We start from the raw sequence: 25358 nt of genomic DNA, 5'->3' as shown, positions 1-25358 counted from the left end.
ACAGAAATAGCAGGTTAAAATTCTGCTTGAGTAAAAAAAAATGTTTTAACCCCAAATTAGGGCCACTGATTTTCTGTTTCAGAAAAGTGCAAATTCCGTTTGGCAAAAACATGAATTCCGTTTCAGGCACAAAAAATTCCGTTTCATGTTTTTTTAATTAGATAACAGGTTTTTTAATACCCAGGGACACACTTATAAAAATCAATTTGAGATAAGTTGCACTGTTGACTTCGTAAAATGTTCATTTGAACTGACAAATTTCAAAAAAATACTTAAATTTTTTTATATTTATAATTGTGGATTATTTTGTATACTGCTGTTCGATGAAACAAACATGATCAAAGACTTGGGAACAAGTCTATGGACGTGACCGTTCTCCATCCACAAACAAAATGTCAGCCATTTTGTTTTCGCTTTGGCGACAGAATGTTGACAGTTTACGGTTTTATTTTAGACCTTTCGGAGATGAAAAAACATTGTACGTGTTCTTATAGATCATAGGTAAGCTAGTTTTTCTATTATTGTTGGTAAAAGAGAGGGAGAAAATGCAATTTGGGTGAACAACAAAAGTTAAAAACGTGCCGCAAATAATATGCCCTTCGCTTAACCATGTTAACAACGTGTGTACATCATGTGTACATCATGTGTGTAAACATGGAGGATGGTGTGAAGTAGAACAGAATGATCCACGGTTACGATCTCGTACTTTTTAATGGTCTGATTTCTGATGCTTTTTTAGTTTAACAAAACGAATCTTAATAAAGAATGCAATTTCAATAGTTTTGGCGTCAAGAAAAAAAATGAAAAAAAAAATCAAATTTTCTGAAATCCCGTTTTCCGTTTCAAAGGGCGGATTCCGCGAATTCCGTCCGTTTTCCGCGATCGCGGAAAATCAGTGGCCCTACCAAATTTACTAATTATTTACAAATTTTGTAGGTACTAAACAAGACAAAAGTTGTAGGAAAATCAACTAACGGTATGAATATAAGAATCAAAACTTTAAATTAGTACATAGGCCTACATACAGTAAATGGAAAGTACTTTCCCATTCCAAAGGTTTTCTGTTCAAATGAGAAAGAACTAGAGTACTATCCAGGACTGGAATCACACGGCAGCCACAATGGTCAGTCAATGCCAAAAAATACCCTCTTCACTAGAATATGTATAAAAAAGGGCTCTTTTGGTCATCAAATTGCATGAAAATAATGAAAGAAAAACATTCTTGATGCACATTTTGTGTGCTTTCAGATGCCCAAAAAAGGCCTGAAGTGAGAAATAACCTCTTTGTCAAAAACTAAGTTACTTGCTGAGGTGCTGTGGTTTTTGAGAAATTAGTAAAACAATGCCACAAAAACAGTATTCATCTCAGCTTTAGCATGTAAAACGTTTTATCCAGTTATGGTACATTACCAATTGGTTTGTTTTAACATGCTAAAACTATGGTCCTAACCTACATGTATTTTACTAATTTCTCAAAAACTACAGCACCTCAGCAATTAAAACCGCAAAATAAACTTTCTACCATCATTATCTTCAAACTATAAATCTGTGGACAAAGTATTTTGTATCATACAAAAAGTACCCAGACCTTTAACTGTGCATTTTAAATTCTTTGTAATAGAGATGATGATATAGATATTAAGACAATAATCTTCTGTCGCTGTATCATTGGTAAATGTTGATAACAACCCAATCTTGTTGCCACATTAGGGGAAATGATCGTATCATGTATAACTAATGGCTTCTTATATAGCGTGCATAACGTCACTCAGTGGCACTTAATAAACCACACATGTAATACACAATAAATCAGGACTAATAATACTTAGTTCTTGTTCTTTATGGTAAAGGGTAAGGGGACCTTCTTTTTTTTTAAAGATGGAAATCACTCATTTCAAAGAGAGCACCAAGGCAATGACCAGGGGCATGGATTTTCAATTTTCACTTTTATAATACAACAAATATTCATAGGACACAACTGTGCTGTTGACTTACATACGCAATGTTCAATGTCAACATTCTTCATCGAAGATTAAAACTCCTAAAATTTTAAGACACTAAAATTTCCAGACCCCATGGTGCCCAAATTCTGAGACTGAAGGCCTTTTCACACTACCTCCATTTTGAACCGCGTTAAAACCTACCCGGGTCCTCTCTGATTCAAATCCAATTTCGATCCGGATTGAGATTTTCAACCCTGGTCTCTGCCAGGGTTGGTTTCAATCCAGCTAGAGCATGCTACCCAGATCTGAGGCGGACTGAAATTTGAGATTTTGGACCGTGTGAAAAACTTGCCTTGAGACTGCAACCAAATCGAGAGTACACTGTACATGTAGGTAAGGTTCTCGTTTACTGCCCATGTTGTTTATCTTCGCCAGTTTATCTCAATAAAGTGTCTCTGTTACTCCAAATAAAAATATCTCATAACATTTTGAAAAAAACAAAGACCTAAATTTAAAAATACACTTCGAAGGTGATTCCTGGCACACATTGGAAGCTGCTTTCAAAATTGTATTCAAAATTTCCAGTGTCTTGTGTTCTTGAAACTACAATTTTGGAAGAAACAAGCTTTCTACATCTAGTGTAAAATATAATCTGATGTGAAAAAGTTCAAAAAATAAAGAATTTTCTTATTGATTTGTTTGCCGTTTGACCTGCAATTCACGCATTATCAGCCCATTTACGCACATTTTAGCCCGGTAGGCCAGCTAGTATGCCAGCTTGTGCATATAAGGAGAACCCTGAATTTCCTCATTTTTTGATGAACATAATAAAGATGACACAAATGGAAACTTTGAATGAAACCTCATGTCAATTCAGATCTGCACAGAGACAGCAAACACCAATTAGCAATTTGAATGAAATTTGGCACATTAACACCCCTAAAAAAATGTATGCCTTTTCATTGGTTTAGAGCGCTTCACATCATGCAATAGTCAAAAGACTATTCCGTAAAGTGCGCAGTACCCAGAAATTGTTTTTACCTACCTCGCACCCAATCAGTTATTCGCATCTGTGCGTCTAAAATGCGCGTACGAACGTTACGTGTACAAGAATGATGATAGTCTGTTGGGGTGTTATAAAACAAACACTGACTGCTTTTACTCGTGCTATGGTTAAAACTCTGACTCCCTCGGTGATCCCCTGACCATTCCATTTTCCATCGGCTGCGCCTTCGGGATCACCTCGAGAGTCGTAGTTTTAACCATAGCAGTCGAGATTTGTATACCAGAGTTGGCTCATCTAAAGGTTGCTATAAACAAGCTTGCCCAGAACCATATGACATAGCAACTGCCTCTATTAGTATAGTCCAAGGAATTCAAATTTAAGCGGTAACTTGAGACTACATTAAATGTAAGTCATAAGACATTATTCAAATGTAATATGCAATGGCTATTGTAATATGTCTATAAAAAAGATTGCGGTAAAAAAATGGTAATTGTTTGGTCAGATCAGCCGTGTTTTAGAGTAGAAAGAAAATACAGAGCCTAACATTTGGCGAATTGCGGTTCCAGTTTCAAAAATGGACTAACCTAGATGCATTAAACATGAGGGGCAACAAGTTTGGAGGGTTGGAGACATGCTGGGTATAAGCAGTACGAACCTCATAGTATTACAACAAGTATCCATCTATACATAACGTATTTCTAGATGGCATTGCATAGTTCCCTTCCAAGATTGCCATGATCCGTACAATACAAGCAAATTGAAAATGTCTCGTCAATAATTTGTTTAAAGGTAAGTAATTTCAAACGCCAAAACACTGGTCTGGAGAGAAGCTAAGCTAAGCTAAGTAAAATGGTTAATTTTACAAACATTCAACCCGCACATTCAGGGTTCTCCACATGCGGTTTTGTCCGGGCACTGCGCCCGGACAAAATTCTCAAAATACCAAATGCGCCCGGACAAAATTGTCGTGCGCCCGGACAAAATTGTCGTGCGCCCGGACAAAAAAATTACGAAAAACACTTCGCGACGAACACAAACCACCGTTCAAGCACTGTATCACCTACCTTTTTGTGTGCAGCGACTGGTACCCTGAAGTCGTCTATTTCGTAATGGCATTTCGCGTGCATTTTTCTCTGTGTCCCAGGGCATCCTGACTACATTTTTGACAACAGCGTGGTATTTAGACTTGGTTCCAAGTCTGTGATCGTGCGGTCCTGATATATTATTGGATGAAACAGCGCCCTCTCGTGAATAAGCATCCGTCATTAGAGCGAGTTAGAGCGGGGTTGCAAATCTAAGGCGGAATTCTGCGTGGCTGATGCAGATAAATTACCGCACTCTCAGACTTGAAATCAAGTTTACGTGGTATAAGGCACCGATCAGAGATAACAAAAATACCCAGACGCAAATCTGAAACTCGAAAAAAAATTTGGGCGATCGGGCACAAAGTGGTTTTGTTCGTGCTAAAATGATTTGCGCAAAATTGTTTGCACAATCAGTCGATCTTGCAGGAATAGTTTGTGCAATGTGCAACCATGGCGGAAGAAATATTCCTCCATGGAAACTGCCGATTGTGCAGGAATGGTTTTTAGTTTGTGCAATTGGCTTATCTATTTCAGCATGAATAGTTTGCGCAATTTGCCGATAGTATAGGAGTAGTGTGCGCAATATGTCGATAGACATGGATAAATTTGCGCAATAAAAAGATTGTGCATGAATTATTTGCGCAATTTGAAAACAATGCAGGAATGGTTTGCGCAATTTGCTATAGTGCAGGATTGGTTTAGCGCCCGGACAAAATTTAACCCTGTGGAGAACCCTGACATTAATGCCCACCATTAACATGGCAAATAGGGAATGCGCCCTGATCCCAGACATGCCTGAATCGCATAAGGTGCACAGATATGTGGCTATAGATAGGTCAACATCCTTCGCCACACACCAGTCCATGACTGTGAGTGCGGTGGGAGCTAGGTCAACACTGGATGGACCCTTTAATTATCAAACATCATTTAAATAAATGACGGAGCGATCTGTAATTATTGGCGAAAACGAAAAGTATTATGTGTATTATAATGTCATTCAGGGAACCCGACATAATCTAGTTTTCGTACACAAACGTTTGTGCATGTGCTCGATCCCGTTACATGGTAGCGTTGCAAATAATTTGTTCGAACACAATTATGAGAATAGGTGTACAACTTCTCAAACGAGCTATAAGTTGTCAAGATTGTTGGGATATTTCGAAAAGTTCACTCTCGAAAATCATGTTATTTACTCCTAAAACGTGTAAATGTTTCAGACAACAATGACAATGGAGGTAGAATAGATGGCAACTTTAACCAAATACAGCAACAAGGCAAGCTCCGAAGGTAGCAACGTATGTATTTAGGGACGCTGAAAACAACAAAACGTTTCACACACGCACAGTCCATGTGCACTGTGCATGCCATCCATCACAACAACGAAGACGCTCACAAAATAATGATTTGGCAAAGAGAAAAGCGCTGGATACGGACCCGGTCTGGCCCGGCATTTTTGCGTTTACACTAGCCGTTAATCCACCTTGCCGGATTCGATCCGGGTCTGATTCGGGATCTAGTGTAAACGGGGTCTAAGGTAACGTTCAAACAACATTATAAAAGGCAAATTGAGAGGGAAAAATAATCTTATCTGTAGCCGTCTTGCCAGGTGAGAAGTGATTGGGTACGCACAATGTGATGCACGCAAACCGCAGACACTACCAAGCAAACAATTTGACCGCATAGACGCATTGCCAATCAGATCGCAATATATGACAATGAGCGGACAGTATTCGTCAGCGGAGAATTTTTTGGCATGATACCGGTTTGACAAAGAATAGCATTTTAACTTCTTTTATTTTTTAACAAAGCCATTCATGGTTTAGCAGCAATAAGGGAGTCAATGTGTGGTGAAGAGGTTTTAAGCTAGTGGTTTAACCCCGCCGAGGCCTGGTTCTTGATATTTTTACCGAGACGAAGTCGAGGTAAATAAAATTATCAAGAACCAGGCCTCGGTTGGTTTCAACACACTATGATTCTCATTCATAAGTACCTTCACCTTCATAATGTTTAAAAAAAACTGTAAATTTGAGAACGAAATTCTGCTAGCTTTGTCCCTCGGCGCTCATGACTCAAGTCATAGTCGTACGCGATTTATGCATTATTTTCTATCAATGTTAATGGGCCAATTTAATAAATGCAACTAACATCTTGTTTCTGCCTCTCATAACAGCTGATCGTGCCTGACTATGTTGGGAACCAGACTGAATGATTCTGCCGCAGACGACAATCACTTCAGTCCATTCGCTCAACTTCTAGGGCTTTTTCACTATGAATAATTTTTTTGTAAAAATTTGTTCAAAAATTGTCTCAAATATAGGCACAACACCCTACCCTAAATTTTACCAAGATTCAGAACCCTGAAACTTTCGGGGATACCTTCAGCTTGCTCAAGTGATTAAAGTAATAGTACAAAGTGATGAACAAGGACATCAGAAATCCAAGTTGTATAGCTGATTCAGTGGCCACACATTGGCTAACTGTGTTTAAACTCTTCTGGCTGTGGTTACAATGTATATCATCCGTTTAAATACACTCTCTCAATCAAACAACCTACCATCATAGAATGTTCACAAGACCACACATTCAGACATTGTTGTCTCACCCATCAAGGAAATCAAGGGCTTCTTTTGGTGATCAGGCATTTGTATACGCCGCTCCAAATCTTTGGAACAATCTCCCACCTTGCATTAGACAGTCTTCTTCACTTAATGAATTTAAATCAAAGTTAAAAACCTATTTGTTTACTTCACCCATTTAATCCATTCTTTCTACGTTTGTGTATTTGGACAATTCCATGGTCGCTGGCATTACACTTTTCTGTGTCATTTCTTAATCTTGGAGCTGGTAGTTCTATGTGAGATATTACTTCCACTAAGTTTATAGACTGATTTGTACTTGACACCCAAGGCTTTGAAGTGATGATGTTAGAAATGTTGTGGGCTATGTACTGTGGATGTTATAGCTTTGTAAAAAGCGGTCAGTCGCATTTCACAGAAAGGACATGGTAAAAAATATACTTGTCACAATTCAGAAGTTTCCTCAAACTAAAAAACTTGCAAAACTTTTACTACATTTAACACACATCTCTTAAAGGCAGTGGACACTATTGGTAGTTACTCAAAATAATGATTAGCACAAAACCTTACGCGGTAATGAGTAACAGGGAGAGGTTGGTAGTATAAAACATTGTGAGAAACGGCTCCCTCTGAAGTGGAGTAGTTTTCGAGAAAGAAGTTATTTTTGTGTTCTCTTAATATATCGCGCCTTGATTGACATAACGGACAGAGCCCTCTCGGGTCGGGCCTACTTTTAAATTTGTAAATAAAATGAAAACTAATTTGTTAGAACCTTAGTTAACTGTTTATTCACATTCCACTCATCAAAACACTTATTTTAGTGACAAAAGCTTTATTTTGACAAAATACCACTCAGGTGACTTTATGCTCAATCGGTCATCGAAGTTGCAAGAAAAAAGAAACACCCTTGGAGATTTGTCTGTGCTCTTCTTGAAATCCTAAACATTCTGCCTTTTTAGCCCTAGGCAGTGGAGAGTAAATTATTTTCACAATTTGTGGAGAGTAAATTATTGTAATGCCATTACTTCACTTTTCTACTCAAAATTCTTAAAAATGTTGTTTTTCTTTATTCATTTCATATGTTAAGTTCATTAAGTTGATTTGTTTCAAAGAAGAAGTTACAGATTGGTATGGCACATGTACAACACGTGTTGTAGTTTTCAGCATGTGCTTTGGAAAAATGCATTGTGGGTAGGGCATGAGTGGCATCTGCAGAGCCCCAGATCTCTTAATTCATGTAATAATGTCCTCTAGCAAGTCACAACTAAGAACCCAACTTTGCTGACCTCTTAGCTCCCTCCTCTTGAAAAAAGATTTGGTCAGTCGCATTACATTGCCAGTTGCATTACCAGTTAGTCGCATTACCGGTTAGTCGCTTACACTATTTGATGACTCGTTTATTAAAATATACCAACTAGAGTGTTGATTTCTTTACTAATTTCAGACTTGGTCATAAGGGTAGAAGCATATTTTGATATCCCATAAAGATAGTCAGTGGATTTTTCTTGCAGTTGAAATAACTTCCTCTCTCGGTCAGTCGCATTACACCCTGTTGAAGCTCCAAAAAGTACACTCACATATTGCTTTTAAAAATGAGAAACACGAATTGAAACTCATTCTGGATCTAAAAAAGTTGTACCTGCTGCTAATTACAATTAATAATTTTTGCTGAAAGACTCTTTGCGGGGAAAATATCTAACTTAGAAGAAACCACCTTAATGACAATGTGCTCGTTTTTTAGGGTCCGCTCACAGCTTGTGCAAACATGAGCTGAATTTGTGCAAAATGGTACAGAATGTGTAAAAAAAGTTAATGTCTGTTTTCTTTCATATATGTTAGCTGTAACGTTTAAGTGGAAATAAAGTTGAGACACAAATTGTATTACTTGGTGTCATGTCTTTGTTTGCTAGGAATTTCCCATTTGCTTTTTCATTTTTTTCTCTGCATTTTTTGTATTCCTTGTAATGCGCAGTAGAGTAGGCTGTATTTAGTAGTGTTTATATTAGACGATGTGACCTATGTTTCCATTCAAACAGCCCTCTGTTGACAAAACACTGTTTACGACTTTTACGTCGTGTTTCGCCGGGCAAGATGGTAAGATCACAGCTGACTGCCAAAACACACAGGTTTTGCCTGGCGGTATGCCCACGAATCATGTTGTGGTTTTTCGAGTGATGTCAAAGGTCATATTGTCTATATTATTATACTTATAGGTCACTACGCAATATAAATGTATTGTAATATTATCATAATGACATGGTGAAAATAAAAATAAATGTAATTCAAGTTGAGTAATTATTGTTTAGGATTACTTTCCGTATGGCGCCACCACTTTTTCACTCATTTTTACAAAAAGGGATATCTCATTGAGGTAAATTAGATACTATATTATTTCATATCGAATGAAAAAGTGGTGGCGCCATACGGAAACTTTTCCATTGTTTACCTTGTTTACCACACATTTATCATGTTTATTGCCCTAGCCTATCTAATCTGGCTGCAAGTAGCCTGACCTACCTTACCTGGGGTCATGGTCCATACGTCTACAAAAACAAAGTAGGCCCCTATTTTTGGATTTATTATCATTAATTAACGCGCTAGACTGCTGAGTGCTGCTGAGCTAGTGCTTTTCTTCTTCAAATATATTAATCCCCCATTCGTCATGTAACATTTTTGTTATTTAAATTATGCTTAATTCCAACTGACGGCGTTAACGTCAGCTACATTTAAAAAAAAAAATAGGCCGATGCCATGCATGCAGCGGAGATGTCGATCAATCATGCAGTCTGCCTAACCTCACCTGCTTCCAAATTACTGTAATAAGCTGCAGGTCCAACAAGCCAAGAAGTCAAATTTCACAAAACATTGCTTTCAACGAAGCTGAAGCTCAGGAGATGTGGTCTGTCATCTACGGTAAACAAACACTTCACGTGAATTTCAGATGAATGGTTCGTAAACTTTTACACTGCATGAACTCCACACACTCATTCAGTCATATCTGAGCCTGTAACATCTAACCACAACAAGCCGGCAGACATCTTTATTCCGTAAACACGGCTTTTGTTGAGATTTCTTGCATATCATATTCTTCCGCCTGAAGATGTTGCCAGGTTTGTTTTACTTCGTCTTGTTTTTTGCATTTATTTTTGTAATCATACTTGTTTTGATAAAACAATTTACATTTTTTTTTCCTTTATTCGTGGTTAATTTCGTTTAATAATGCTATTATCAGATCGCTGTATACGTGAACTACTTTTCCCACTTTTTACTGCTCGTCGTCCCCATACTCGCCGTTAGAGGTCGCAATCCGGTGGTCTCTCATTCATCCGGGGATGGTCGGCGACGTAGGCCGACGGCCCCCTACGTTCGTAGTGGCGCTTTAAAACATATTGAAGTCTGATAATATAGCGCACGTCTACCAAGAATGTGGGCATACTCAAGGCTCTGAGCATAAAGTCCTACAGATAGGTTATTGAAGTTGTGGATTCTGAGACCCAATACAAAATTAGCCATCCAGGAAAACACCGGGCGAACCCCTTCTCATTTCGATAAGTGCACTATCATACTGTACATGCGTTAAACAACACATGGGATCAATGGCTTTACGTCCCCTCCGAAGGACGAAGCAATGATGAAGTGTCTTGCTTAATGACACAAGTGTCATGGCTGGGGATTCGAACCCACAACGACATTTCCACTATAACCGTACCGGTAGAAGGCTATGAGTATAGCGTTGCCATCCTCAAAAAAAGTTCATGCTTCTGTTATCCATTTTGTAGAAACAAATTCCCATTGAAAAGCACAACGACAGTGGCGTTATTTTGTTGATTTTGCCGTGCTTTATTATACCGCCCGGCAAAAGGAAGCAAAAAGGCTAGAGAGGGGGTGGCGGAGGCGTGTGTGTGGCGTTTTTTTGCTTTATTCGATAACATTGACTTTGTCAAAGTGGGGCCGGCCGGTGTGGGCCACAACTCTAGCCGGGGTGAGATAAGTTTTTTGAATTAAATAGACCAAGTACAACATGCACAATCCAGTCAATGTTTTCTTAAAGTTTTCAATTCGTCATTACCATAGGCCTAATATTCACTTTGTTCCGATGACTCAATGCATGTTATTATAGGATCCCGTTTCAATTCGTCATTACCATAGGCCTAATATTCACTTTGTTCCGATGACTCCATGCATGTTATTATAGGATCCCGTTTCATTTCGGCAATTGCAAAAAGGCAGCCTTTTAGGCCTCATTGCAATAATTTTCTATCCGACTAGGCTTAGTTCTGTAAAAAATAAATTGTACAACCATGGGTCATTGACGGTATTTATAATGATTGCATAATTAGATTTTTCAGAATACAGAATGGTGCAATGTGCATTTTCCGTTCCCCCAAAAAATTGACTAAGAAAATTGCCCGCAACTTAATCAAATTTATTAATCTAAATTATGTCAACAACATTTTTATACCCCCCCCCTTTTTATTTCATTTTTTAAGCCCTACTATTTTTAACCCAGACCTTTGGGTCTGCTTTGCCGGGTTGAAACATCAACGACTACGTTTCTGAATAAGAGGAGCTTGGTGGTTAAGCATAAAAGGCCTCAAAACGACGGTCTGAATCTGTTGCACGATTATACTGAAATTATAATTGAATAATCTGTCACTCGATGATTCTGAACTTATAATTTAACAATAGTAATGTCAACATCAACATGGGCGTCAATCAGGGTGGGGTGGGGGGGGGGGGGTTGGCAAGGCCGGACATGGCCCCCCCATCTTTTGGAGGGTTGGGGACACAATATCAATAATGTCCCCCCCCCCAAAAAAAAAAAAAAAAAAAAAAAAAAAAAACAACAACAATCTTGTTGACCACCTTTACATGAAGCCCAAGTTTTGCACTGTGTATAAGACCAAACCCTTTGTCCCACCATGGGCGTTAATCCTGGGGGCAAAGGATGACGCAACTTTTTGAAGGGTGGGGGGACACATCAGGAATATAGGTAAGATTCGCAAGTACTTGGACAAAAATTCCACTAAAAAGGTCATTCATGCATTTGTTACTTCTCGTCTTGACAACGGCAATGCTCTTCTCTACAGCCTTCCTAACAACCAGATTTCCCGATTTCAACGCCTCCAAATCACTGCTGCCTGTATTGTGATACTGTCTAGAAAATCCTGTTCTATCACCCCCATTCTGAAACAACTTCACAGGCTCCCGATTACTCAACGAATCATCTTCAAGCTGATGCTCATTGTCCACAAAGCTCTCAATGGCAAGGCTCCCCAATATATTTCTGAACTGCTTCGAGTTTACACTCCATCAAGGAATCTTCGATCAAGTTCCATGCTTCTTCTCATTGAACCCAAGTCTCGACACTCATGGGGACAGATCTTTTTCTTCAGCTGCGCCACGCATCTGAAACTCCCTTCCACTTATTCTCAGATCTTGTCTTTGTACCACATACTTCAAATCTTTTCTCAAAACTTATCTTATGTCACAGGTTTTTAATGATTATTTTTGTTGTGTCTGTTTTTTTTGTTTTTTGTTTTGTATGTTTTTTGTTTTACTGCGCCTTGAACACCCAGCAGGTGGATACGTGCGCATTACAAGCCTTATTATTATTTTTTTTATTATTATCAAATGTCACCCCTCAAAACTGACCCTAGATTGCACCACAGAGCATCTAAAATGCAAAATTTTCTCGGGCCCATGGGCCCGCACCCCACATCGTAAAGGCTTCTCACACGCATGCTAAATCGTTGACAGATTTGCACCTCCCCCTTGAAAGAGTGGAAGGGACGAGTCCCCCCCTTTCAAGACGGATTGTGACGCCCATAAAATTAATGTCAATACATTATCCCATCTGTTTCTTTACAACGTGATGAAACGGTGCGCCCGGTGTGGCGGTTCAGTCTTCCGCCGTGTTCAGTTTTCCGGGACTCAGTACGGCACTAACAATGACTACTTTCGCTTGTTGTGCGCAGGCGTCGCATGACGTAATGTTACCGTATTTGGTCATTCGGAAAACTGAACACGGCGGAAAGTTGAAAAAAGGAAAGAAAAAAGTTCACAGATTTACAAATAACTCACAGGGTTTACAGAAGGTAATGGTGAAAGACTTTCTCTTGAAATTATGATTCCATGAAATGCTTTACTTTTTGCGAAAACATTAAAACAATATAAATTTTCGATAGCGAGAATTAGGCCTACGGATTTATTTTAAACATTATGTCATGCCACGGCGAAACGTGCGGAAACAAGAGTGGGTTTTCCCGTTATTTTCTCCCGACTCCGATGACCGATTGAGCCTAAATTTTCACAGGTTTGTTATTTTATATATAAGTTGTGATGAAGTGTGGGACTTGGACAATACTGTTTACCAAAAGTGTATAATGGCTTTAATATAGTAGCAGTGAAATAAAGTGCTCAAAATTAGTTTTTGTCGGGATCCAAACAATATATCACGTAACCAATTCTTATGTGTTTTATAAGAAACGTTTTAATTTGTTTTCCATGGTTCCTGACCATTAAAAGTAAAACTTGTTTTCGATAGAGCGGGTGATACTCTTTGAAATACCATTCAGTAAAAAAAATCTATTTTTTAATGTTTGGGGCCAAAAATCTGACATAGCATCTTTTAAGTCGGTCGGAATTGTTTACTCTGTACTGAGCCATATAGAGCACACAGGGGCTCGTAATATTAGAGCGACACGTTTCGTAACATTATGATTTTTTTTAACACTAATTATAACCATGGAGGAAGAAATAACAGACTAGGGGAGGCCTAATGTACCAAGCAGACGCATGAAAAAAAAGAAGAAACAAAAAACAAATCAATACATAAAAAACCCAGCGCGACACCCCAACACCTCAACAAACAAACAACCGTGGACCTTGCCCGAACCGTCGACTCTACTGTCCTCTTTTGTTATAGGTCCCCGTTTGAATGAGTATACCATGTTAGTAAGTATCAATCACCGCTTCCTTCGGGGTCAATCGGGATTGCTCTCTGTGCTTCTGCACAATTTTTGTGTTTTGGGTGTGTGTTTTTTAGGGTTGGGTGTTGGGTATTTTTTTCTTTTTTTTCTTTGACAATTTTTTGTTATTTAAAAGCACCCTTCTGCGCGCACCACATTCTGCTCAATCTGCTGATGAGCTGATTTAATTGGGATTCCTGGATTCAATAATGTTTTGATGATGAACGCCTATAGGGCGCCCTCTTTTGGGTATTTTGGTAGGCTTTGGATAATAATAAACAAAGCAGCAGCCAGCTGTTTATCATGTGTTGAGCGTCCCCCATCCAGCAGATACCTGCAAAACAAGACAAAAGTGAACACGAACTGTGTAATAAAGTCGTTGTTTTGAGAAGAAGCATGGCGATCCATGCAGTTGCTGGCGTACAAAGGGATGATGTTCAAGCTGATGTTACTTTTAAGATTCTTGTTCTTGGGGATAGCAGTGTGGGAAAGACATGTTTGATTTGTAGGTTTTGTGAAAATAATTTCATTGATACTGGCTCCCATGCATCCACAGTTGGTAAGTACGGCCATACACAATGCACGGCGGCGTACACTTTTCAATAGGATTTTGAGTGCACTGTTTGGTGAATCATCTACCTCCAATGGTGAATACAGACAAATTTAACAACCAAATCTAGTGTCATTATTATGTGTCTACCATTATCTCTAAATAAAATGGCTTGTGGATAGCATAGCAATAGTACAGCAATAGCATGATGAATGATCATTGTCATTGATTACCAGGCAGCTAACTGATCACCACATAGAGCACGGAAGGAGTTACAACTACAGTCTCAATCCCTGAAGCTCAAATTAATCCGATTAGTGCTGCATCCACCTCCAGTGGAAACACTATGGATGTGAACCGCAGCGCCTGTTAAAGACTGTACACATTCCGACCGCAGCGAGCTCTTTGGACCCCATGTGTGTGACTGCCTTTCGCTGCCCTCGCTGGTATCAAGTCGCTTTCCATTCATAATTATTGGAGTGGTAAAGTAGTAACACAAAGTTCAACGCGTAGACTTTGAGCTTTTGACTGAATTCCCCCTTCTTACTATGTAAGTGAGCTAGTTCCGTGTTCCTGTTCGAACGAATCATTAACCAATTTATGAAGTGTAAGAAGTAACCAATTTTAAAGCCTAATTTTGATTTGTTGTACTAATATGTTGCAGGTCTTGACTTCAAACAAAGGGTTGTTACCCTTGATGGAAAGAAAATACAGCTGCAGATATGGTAAGCACATTGCTTAGGTATTGGCAGATTAATGAGGCAGAAGAGTGATGGGCAAGGTGGGCTAGGGTGGGCAGGGCTCAGATATGGTAAGCACATTGCTTAGGTATTGGCAGATTAATGAGGCAGAGTGATGGGCAAGGTGGGCTAGGGTGGGCAGGGCTCAGATATGGTAAGCACATTGCTTGGGTATTGGCAGATTAATGAGGCAGAGTGATGGGCAAGGTGGGCTAGGGTGGGCAGGGCTCAGATATGGTAAGCACATTGCTTGGGTATTGGCAGATTAATGAGGCAGAGTGATGGGCAAGGTGGGCTAGGGTGGGCAGGGCTCAGATATGGTAAGCACATTGCTTAGGTATTGACAGATTAATGAGGCAGAGTGATGGGCAAGGTGGGCTAGGGTGGGCAGGGCTCAGATATGGTAAGCACATTGCTTATGTATTGGCAGATTAATGAGGCAGAGTGATGGGCAAGGTGGGCTAGGGTGGGCAGGGCTCAGATATGGTAAGCACATTGCTTAGGTATTGGCAGATTAATGAGGCAGAGTGATGGGCAAGGTGGGCTAGGGTGGGCAGGGCTCAGATATGGTAAGCACATTGCTTAGGTATTGGCAGATTAATGAGGCAGAGTGATGGGCAAGGTGGGCTAGGGTGGGCAGGTCTCAAATTGGGGTGAAAATTTACTAGACCCAAATTGTTTTATAAGACCAGAATCAAAATGCAGTAAAAATTTCCTATCTCAGATTGACATGCATTTGAGTCTTTATGTTGAGAGAACATTGTCTTTATGCGTTTCATTAAAAGTTTATTTCATCACCCAATGGGAGACTTTTTGAAAGCTCTGCCACTAGAGGGCAGCAGACCTACCAGGTAAGGGTGCACAACTCCTATAGCAAACAATGGTAAATGCTAAAAATTCAAAAATACTCAAAAAATATTTAGAAGTCTCTCAGCCTCTTGAAAATTAAATCAGACACATTGTCATACAACTAAACTTCAGATTTCTTCTCAATTTTTGGTAGGTCAGCATTTTGGAATTTTTGCTAATTACCCTTGAAGAAACACTCCCAAAAACTCATGCACACCGTTTGTTATCATAGGGGAACTCGTGTCCAGTAAGTCCTGTTCCAGAACAGTTTGGTTTATGCTGGCAATGTGTTATGAAAAACAAAATACAGTTTGGCTAAATCTAAATTACAAAATCAAAAACACGCAAAACACAAGGTATTTGCTGTCAGTGATGGTCACTCATGCTTCTCCTATTCCTAAGTTGTTGACATTACCTGGTGAAGAGCGCCCTCTCTTGGTGATTGGCAGATAGTCTAAAGTTTCCCATTGAATTGGGAAATTGAGTTTAAGTAAACGTTTGAACATAAATTATTTCTGTTAAGATATTACACAGTGACTGAATGAGGTATTGTCGTTATTTAATTGAAAAGCACTCGTTGCCCTGATGCTAAAGTCACTGGCCGCGGGCAGTTTAAAATTTCGATCCGGGCTCTCCCTTTTCACTGTTAGTGTCAAGAGCAAATGCAGTTCCAAAGGTCCAAGACAAGGTTCTAATGTCCAAGTTAAAATCTAATTCTAAGTTGGATCTATATCTTACGCTAGTACTCAGCAAAAGTCCACTTCTGGATGTAAAAGCTGAGGTGAAGACTAGTGTGCAATAAAACATGTGGAAAGTTGTGCTTAATAATTAAGTACAAGTAAAAACAGCACTAGTTGAAACTAATGGGTGACCTGAAGATGGTCGATGATGGAGCGGTGATGACGTCTGCAGGGAGTGCGCTCCATAGTCTCCATAGACTGCTGTTGGCATGAAGGAGAACTTGTAGATATCCTTAGAGGAATGAGTTGTGAGGAGCTGGTACTTTGCTGGGAGGTAGTTTCTGAGATAAGTACCAGACATGGGTGTAATGTACTGGGCTCTGGCTATTGTGGTAAGGCTCTTTCAACCTAGTTTTCTGGCACTGTCTCAGGTTGCTAGCATTCTATTGGCTTTCAGGCTCTTTCAACCTAGTTTTCTGGCACTGTCTCAGGTTGCTAGCATTCTATTGGCTTTCAGGCTCTTTCAACCTAGTTTTCTGGCACTGTCTCAGGTTGCTAGCATTCTATTGGCTTTCAGGCTCTTTCAACCTAGTTTTCTGGCACTGTCTCAGGTTGCTAGCATTCTATTGGCTTTCAGGCTCTTTCAACCTAGTTTGCTGGCACTGTCTCAGGTTGCTAGCATTCTATTGGCTTTCAGGCTCTTTCAACCTAGTTTTCTGGCACTGTCTCAGGTTGCTAGCATTCTATTGGCTTTCAGGCTCTTTCAACCTAGTTTGCTGGCACTGTCTCAGGTTGCTAGCATTCTATTGGCTTTCAGGCTCTTTCAACCTAGTTTTCTGGCACTGTCTCAGGTTGCTAGCATTCTATTGGCTTTCAGGCTCTTTCAACCTAGTTTTCTGGCACTGTCTCAGGTTGCTAGCATTCTATTGGCTTTCAGGCTCTTTCAACCTAGTTTTCTGGCACTGTCTCAGGTTGCTAGCATTCTATTGGCTTTCAGGCTCTTTCAACCTAGTTTTCTGGCACTGTCTCAGGTTGCTAGCATTCTATTGGCTTTCAGGCTCTTTCAACCTAGTTTTCTGGCACTGTCTCAGGTTGCTAGCATTCTATTGGCTTTCAGGCTCTTTCAACCTAGTTTTCTGGCACTGTCTCAGGTTGCTAGCATTCTATTGGCTTTCAGGCTCTTTCAACCTAGTTTTCTGGCACTGTCTCAGGTTGCTAGCATTCTTTTGGCTTTCAGTGTGATTTTTGATATGTGAGACTTCCAGGAGAGCTTGGATGTGAAGGTTAAAGCCAGGTGTGGATTTTAAAGCCTAGGTGGTAGTCAAAACTGATGTTGGTACGGTGGGAGATTTGCATTACTGGCATTTTAATTAATTGAATTTCATCTGCCATTTTGCTAACCACAAGTGCAGAGAATCCAGGTCTTGTTGTAGTGCTTCGCTGAGAGGAAGCCATGAACTCCATATGTAGTTTCAGGGGTCGATTTCACAAAGAGTTTAGGACTAGTCCTAGGAGATATACAAATTGCATGGATAGTCCTAAGTTAGGACGAGTAACTGGTCCTAACTCGAGATAAGACTAGTCATAACTCTTTGTGAAATCCACCCCAGGAGGATTAGCTGGTGGGGTACTTGGTCGAAAGCCTTTGCGAAGTCAAGGATGATGGAGTCAACTTGATTTCTGTCATCAAGGGCCTTGGCAAAGTCATTGGCTGTTATGATCAGTTGTGACTCACAGGAACGACCACGATGGAAACCATGTTGACAGTTGGTCAGGATGTTATGCGTGTCATAATGGCCCATTACTTGGCTGAAGATGATATGTTCAAGTATCTTACACGATATTGAGGTGAGAGACACTGGCCTGTAGTTGGAGGCTGTACTGCAGTCACCCTTCTTGAATATTTGGGCTACGTTTGCAATCCGTCAGTCATGAGGAACCTCGCCACTATCGAAGGACGGCTGCAAGATGGATGTGAGAGTAGGTGAAATTTCATCTGCCATCTCTTTCAAGGTCCGAGCTGGGATTGAGTCAGCACCTGTTGCCTTGGAGATGTTAATTTCTTTCAGAAACTTGCGCACACCTTCCTCTGAAATCTTGGATGTACTGGACATCAGAAAAGGGAGACTCACTCAATGATGGTAGGTTGGAGAGATTTGAACTGTGTGTTGAGAATCTTGGCCTTCCTTTTATTGTCTTATTGTTGTGTATTGGGGTGAAATACCAGTGTTGTCTTGTCGCTTGGCTTTGATGAGCAGCAGAAACCTTTCTTGTGTTTGTTATCAGGATCATTTAGCATACAGTTGGTGTATGACCAGTAGGAGGCACGGATCTTCTTCTGTACACTCTTCCGGAATGACTTGAATTGGTCCCAGTCGGTTCTAGAGTTTGACATCTTCGCCTTCTAGTACATTCTGGCCTTTTTCCTAATCATACGTTTGATGGAGTGAGTAATCCCAGCTGGTTGGCACAAGATCTTTGAAGTTTACTAGGAATGTTCTTCCCCATTGTCTGCTTGACAACCAATTCTCATAATTGGTGGATCGTTGAAGATGCTCACTGACAAATTCATCATGAAATATTTTGAAGTTGTATTTTTCACCTGGCATATTCCCCTTGCAATAGATGAAGATTTGTCTTGGTTTTTTCTTACTTATTTTTGGAAGTAGGTCAACATCACTCAGAACAGCATCATGATCACTGATTCCTTCCACTACCTCGGTGTTCTTGATGGAGTTAGGATGAGTCATTACAATCAAGTTCAAGATGTTGCTGGCTCGATCCCTGGTTCTTGTGGGTTCAGAAACCTGCTGTTCCAAGTTCTGATCATTACAAATATTTAAGAGAAGTTGACACTTGGTGGATTCATTTGCATACTGTTTGACAGTGCTGTTAGACCAGTCAATGTCACTCAAGTTGAAATCACCTTCAAGAAGGATGACAGTAGGTTTAAACTTTGAGTGGATCTCTGATAACGCAGCATCAAGCTGTCTTAAGTTACCAGGACTGGACCCTGGGGGTCGATAGAAGGAACCTATAACAAGGAACCTGTATCACCTATCTCGATCTCGAAATAGGATCGCACTGCACAGTTACTTCTGTGACAATAAGATGGTCTTTCCCCATGACAAAGACGCCACTGCCATGTGTGTTTCAGTCTTTTCTTATAGTAGATTTTTTTGGAGAAGATTCATGTATAGCTGAGAGTCGTCTATGTACACATGGTGACTTAGATTAAATTTTTAGGTTGATGTCACAAATCGGTAAAGTGTACAGCGTAAACCACTGCGGGCCCAGAGTAGTTCAAAACAACAGGGTCTGATACCACGGTGCCAATACATACATGCTGAATTCTATTGAAGAGATACGATTTGCACCATGCTAGGGCTGTGTCCTTTATGCCAAGGTGATTCTGGAGCCGAGAGAAAAGGATTTTGTGGTCAACAGTGTCAAAGGCAGCACTCACAAGTCTAGCAGGACTGTAGTGCTGTTAGGTTACCATTGTCCATTGCAGAAAGAATATCGTTGCTCACACTGACTAGTGCAGCTTCTGTCCCATGGAAAGGCTCGTATGCTGACTGGAACACATCTAAAGACTATAATAATAATAAAATTTACATTAACCAACATAAGTTAACAAATGTAATAATTTAAAATAAAGGAGAAGCCAAAAATCTGGACCAGCCTGTGCAGAGGTCATTAAAAAGGACTTGGACTAGGTCCAAAAGTTTCAAGACCATTTTCTAAAGGTCCAGTACTGAGTCCTAAATTTCCAAGATCATGTCCCGAGGTACAAGATCGAGTTCCAAATGTTCAAGACCAAAGGTCCCAAAGGTCATAGACCATGTCCCAAAGGGCAAAATCATAATTCCAACTGTCGAAGTCCAAGTCCCAAATATCCAAAGCAAGTCTTAAAGGGTCTATGTAACTTTTGTAGACAAAAAACACAATGTCCACAGATTTACACTAAACTTACACAGTTTGAAGATAATGATAGTAGAAAGCTTCCCTGAAAATATTACGTGATGAGGTGCTGTAGTTTTTGGGAAATGAGTAAAACAATGTCATGGAAATAATTTTCGTCTCATGAGACGAAAATTATTTTAATCATTTACAAACGTATTTTCATGAATTTATTTTATTAATTTTTCAAAAACTACAGCACCTCAGTAAGTAATATTTGAAGGGAAGCTTTCCACTATCATTATTTTCAAACCCTGTAAGTTTAATGTAAATCTATGGACATTTTGAAAAAGTACCCAAATCATTTAAGGATCCAAGACTATTCAGTTCAAGCGGTCTTAGACTTAATAAAAGGAAATCCAAACTAAGTCAAGAATTATTGTGCTTTTCAATTCCTACAGGGACACTGCCGGGCAAGAGAGATATCGAACACTCACGACAGCTTACTACAGAGGAGCAATGGTAATGCATACACTGGATTTGGCTGCAAAGTTTCTTGAGAACAATAACACAAAAGTATATGGTTGAGCATAGAAAACATTGATACACCAGGATTAATTTGGTTGATTTATTTCTTATTTCAATTGGGTGGCCCAGTCAGTGGCAACCACTGGTCTCCCAGGTAAAAAAAGGTACAAATAGAAAACAGAGAAGACTGGAGGAAAGAGATTTGCATTTTTTAGAAATGCAAATCTGTTCTTTATTTTAATTTTAAAAAGACCTGCTCCAGCAGGCAGACTTAGAGTTGAAGGAAGGACATTCCATGCCTGGCTCCTCCTTAATTTGAAAAGGTTTTTGCATTCCTCACTTAATGAAAACAAGAATGCGGGTCTCAAATGGCTTTTATAAAAGTTCATTTCCAACTTTTTTTAATTTGCATTCTGTAGTTTATGTTTAATACGAATTGTGTTATGATGCTAGAGGCAAACAATCCAATACAATTTTCTGATAGTCATGATATCAATCATAAAATTAATCACAAATGAGTTGGTGTTGAATCGGTTGAGAAGTATTTTTTTACCTCACGGAACATGTAGTGTTAATATCACACTAACCTCTGTTTTGTTATTGATTTGGCTGTCCAGTTGTCTTTGTCCAAATGCTGTTGTTACTTATTTTCTGGTTGACTTTAGTTTTGTTAATATTTTATGCAGGGTATTCTTCTGCTGTTTGATGTGAGAAATGAACTGAGCTTCAACCACATTACTAGCTGGCTGGAAAATATATCACAGGTATCAAAGCAGATTGTTATTATTATTTTATTTTATTATTTTTTTTTTTTGGGGGGGGGGGGGGGTTGGGGGTGGTAATGCATAAAACATAGTCACTGTGTAGTGCTCTACTTTAATGAATTAAAGGCAAAGCATTTTAATGCTATGGAAATTTCAAAAGATGGTCGCATTGTTGAGATGCTGCCCAAATTATAATTATGTCCACGAAAAAAGAATAATCTGAATCCGAATACACAATAATACTAAGATTATGAGAGTCATTTGATATTGTAAGCCACAAATTTGGCTAAGTGTTTAGTCTGTGGAATTCCTGATGACGAAATGTTGTATGGTAAAAACTAAAATTTTAAGAGAAATAAGTCGAACCAGTTGAGTGTTATTTTCATGCATAAAAAAAAATGTCGTTGTTACTGTCCAGTATCTTCAGAATGTCATCTTGAATACATAATAATGCTGTTTCGGTGTTGTGGTCGGCTTTGTTGGCTGATTGTAGGGGATCTGCAAGAGAGTACTTATTGATGTGTTGTTTTAGTCCAGTGCCTACAACCCATTCAATGAGCATGGCTAAGTAACAAAGAAGATTAGACAATTTGAGCTAATTACGGAGTTGGTCTTTGTCCAGTGAAGGTTTCTTAAGAATTTAAGTGATCACAGCCTTGCCAAGTTCAAAGGAGAAACTGCAGAGCATGGTGAGGTGGTGTTAACAATTTCATTGGGAGGAATCAATGCAATGTACTGTTGTAGTAGCCAGAATGGAACAGGGTCTAGTTGATAGGATTCGATGGTAGACTGGTTTATGATCTTCAGCAGATCGTCTCTGGCTGACAGGACGTAAAAAAAAAAAAACACTGACTGGATGCAGGCTTGGTTTTCAATTGCATTTGAACTCACAAGGTGGTTAGCGATGCAGCTTCCTGGCTTTGAATGTTATACAAGACAAAATGAATACCTTCTTCTTTTTTTCTTTTTTTGCAGATTTAAATTCTGGATCTTAGTTTGAAAATCTACTGAAGCCTTGCTTTTGTCAATTTACACACAAAGTACACTAGCTTTATAATGCACTTTGAATCGCCCGGATGAATTTTGGTCTATACATAATACATCATTCGTTAACACTTATTAATCCTGTCTTGACTTGTGTATGTTAACCTATAATAAAGATTCCATTCCTTTATTTAGAATGCTTCATTAGATGTTTGTAAAGTGCTCGTTGGCAACAAGTGTGATGACAGCAGTTGCAAGAGAGTTTCAACAATGAGGGCTATCAATGTAAGACATTCCAACAATAATATGTTGGAACAATAATATGTCTTTAATATTTAACAATAATATGTCTGTCATATTTAACAGGTGAAAAAAAATCCTGGTCACGCTTTATCTCTTTTGACCTGGAATACAGCTCTGGTGAGAATTTGTTTACTCCTCAGTCACCCTGGCGCGCTTCCTCTGGCGCGCTTGCCTAGGTCCGTCCCTATTCCACAGGGTTTTGGTTGCACAATTCAAGAATACCCCAGGGTTGTACCCTTTACCCCTACTCCAGAGCAGGGCTCGCTCATCCCTGGGGAAGATCTGGTCATAGAGAAGGTTCCTTACTCTATGATCACGGGTAAATCAATCCAGATGTGAAAGTGCTGGTCGATCTTTCCCTGGGTTGCCCTGTGAGTAGTGTTAAAAGGGCCATAGAAGAACAAACCATTTACTAACACACGCACCCAAGCTTGTATATGCCTGCAACCGTCCACCTCCTTTTGTCCCTCTTTTGTTTACACTCAAACTGCTTCTGTGCAACATCTTCCATTGGTTTTTTACACGTTTTCCAATTGTGAACCTTTCTCGAACCTTGGACTCTATTGTCCTCTTTTGTTAAGTTCCCGGTTTGACTGTGTATACCTACTCTCACACACAAGTCCCCGGTTTGACTGTGTATACCTCTTTCACACACAAATCTTTGACTCTGACTGTAAGGTCTGCTGTAAACTGTTGGATAAATTTTGGCATGAAGATTATGTTAATGCTAAACTGTTGATTTCAAACAAGATACACTGATGAGAAGTTGCACTTATCCAGGGTTGTGCCATGTTGGATACGATCCGTAAAGTCAGCCAGCCAGTCAACAACAAATCACTAAGTTAAACCATGGATGAACGTAGTATCTGTAGTAGACTAGCTTGTATATGTAATATTGTGTCTTGATTAAAACTAGATTCATAACATTAATTGTTGCTAATTGATTTGTTCTTACAGCTTGCCAGTGCCTTTGATCTTATGTTCTATGAAACCAGTGCTAAGATGTCAGTCAATGTGGAACCTGCATTTATGGCGCTTGTCAAACAAATGCTCACTAAGCAACAACAGCGGGTATGTATACAAAGATGCTACATTTTGAACAAGTTTTACTTTGTCTGTCACTGGTTTGTTTTAACACAAGTTTAATTGATTTAAAGCTGTGTCCTTAGAGTATTTATTTATGTCCTTAGAGTATTTATTTATATGCTATCATTTTGTGTAGTTCTTACAAATGAAGAAAAACAAGAACAAAATGCCGGCTGGCCAAGATCATCTCATTCCTGACCTACTGCAAAGTGGTTTGTTAGCCATCGAAAAAAATACATGTTCGAGACCTACAATATCTGGTTCATTTAGGGCATTACTTGGTTCTTCAGTGTATAGATTACATAATGGAAGTCATTCAATATTTAACAATCGTAATTTGGTATGGGTGGGTCAAAACAATTTTGACATAGACGCCAACTTCTACTACAATGGAAAAGCGGCAGAGAGTGTGGCCAATCGTGAGCCAAACATGGTAGGATGAGCAAGGTTTGATCGGTGTGGGATCTCCTATGTCAGGATGCTGCGTTCTCTCCCCATGCGTATTTTGAACATGTTAAAAATAAAGGTAGCTGGGTCTTAGCCAACAATAATCCGGGAAAAGCTGTAGTGGGAATGCCATTATCGTACAAGCAGCGTGTTAGCATCTTAGTGAGATCTCTGTGGTCGTAACAAAAATGCAGGACTGCCAGCGACCATTTCAAATTAGAAACAACCACTTGCACTAATTGGTCTAGATGAAGACTCAGTGGCTGCGAGTCGGAAACACTTTTCACGTAGAAGCAGTACAGTTGGGCAGAGTTTTTAGTTTGACAAATTGATTCATTTTGACAGCAATTGAGTCCCGACTTGGTACATTTTTTACATCGGGGTGATTGGCATGTTCTTTTTAAGGTTATAGGGTTGTGTGAACCTGGTATAATACACATCGGTATAAAGGTCCAAACCAATATATATGTAACCAGAATTGTAGGTTCTTAACATGACCAGCAGACAAGTGTACACTTTGTTAATTTTCATGGCCCTACACAATTTCTTTTCATCATCAGACTAATCTGTCAATTTGTGTTGTTTTATTTTTATTTTCTGCAGTCTAACTATCTCCAAAATGAAGATGTTATCCATGGCAGTAGATTGGAGTCAATGAAGCAGGATGTTATCCATGGCAGTAGATTGGAGTCAATGAAGCAGGACATAAAGTGGTGTGGTTGTTAATCATTATTTATTCAAAGAATTAAAACAGAGAAAACAACGAGCGTGTCAAACAAATTTTCTTGCCATTTTTAGACATATGTGCAAGACATCTTATACCATCTCAAACTAATCAAAGGATATCTGTCATCAGAAATAACTTCACAATCAAACGGCCAGGGTACTTTTTGTAGGACAAAAAACACAATGTCCACAGATTTACATTAAACTTACACAGTTT

General features: G+C 39.4%; 2 protein-coding genes across 4 annotated transcripts in view; one reads left to right on the top strand and one right to left on the bottom strand.

Moving 5' to 3' along the window:
• The window catches only part of LOC117288545 (collagen alpha-1(III) chain-like), a 15132-nt gene extending 5637 nt beyond the window's left edge, over positions 1-9495 (bottom strand). The window contains exon 1 of the transcript XR_004518885.1: positions 9411-9495. The gene's annotated coding sequence lies outside the window, so the exon portion shown is untranslated. The remainder of the gene's footprint in view (positions 1-9410) is intronic.
• LOC117288544 (ras-related protein Rab-13-like) lies at positions 9417-25358 on the top strand. 3 transcript variants are annotated; one of them, XM_033769443.1, is made up of 8 exons: positions 13883-14140; positions 14796-14856; positions 20765-20825; positions 21518-21595; positions 22775-22864; positions 23840-23953; positions 25019-25059; positions 25099-25358. In XM_033769443.1, the coding sequence occupies exons 1-8, from the start codon at positions 13978-13980 to the stop codon at positions 25139-25141; spliced, it is 651 nt and encodes a 216-aa protein (XP_033625334.1). In that variant the 5' UTR covers positions 13883-13977; the 3' UTR covers positions 25142-25358. The 3 variants fall into 3 exon arrangements, with proteins under 3 accessions (XP_033625335.1, XP_033625334.1, XP_033625333.1); XM_033769444.1 differs by lacking the exon at positions 13883-14140 and adding an exon at positions 9417-9523 and having other exon boundaries at positions 25019-25358; XM_033769442.1 differs by having other exon boundaries at positions 25019-25358.

Source organism: Asterias rubens, chromosome 3 (assembly GCF_902459465.1).
Source record: "Asterias rubens chromosome 3, eAstRub1.3, whole genome shotgun sequence".
NCBI lineage: Eukaryota > Metazoa > Echinodermata > Asteroidea > Forcipulatida > Asteriidae > Asterias > Asterias rubens.
The sequence above is the reverse complement of the archived record's forward strand: the minus strand, read 5'-3'. Positions and strand labels throughout refer to the sequence as shown.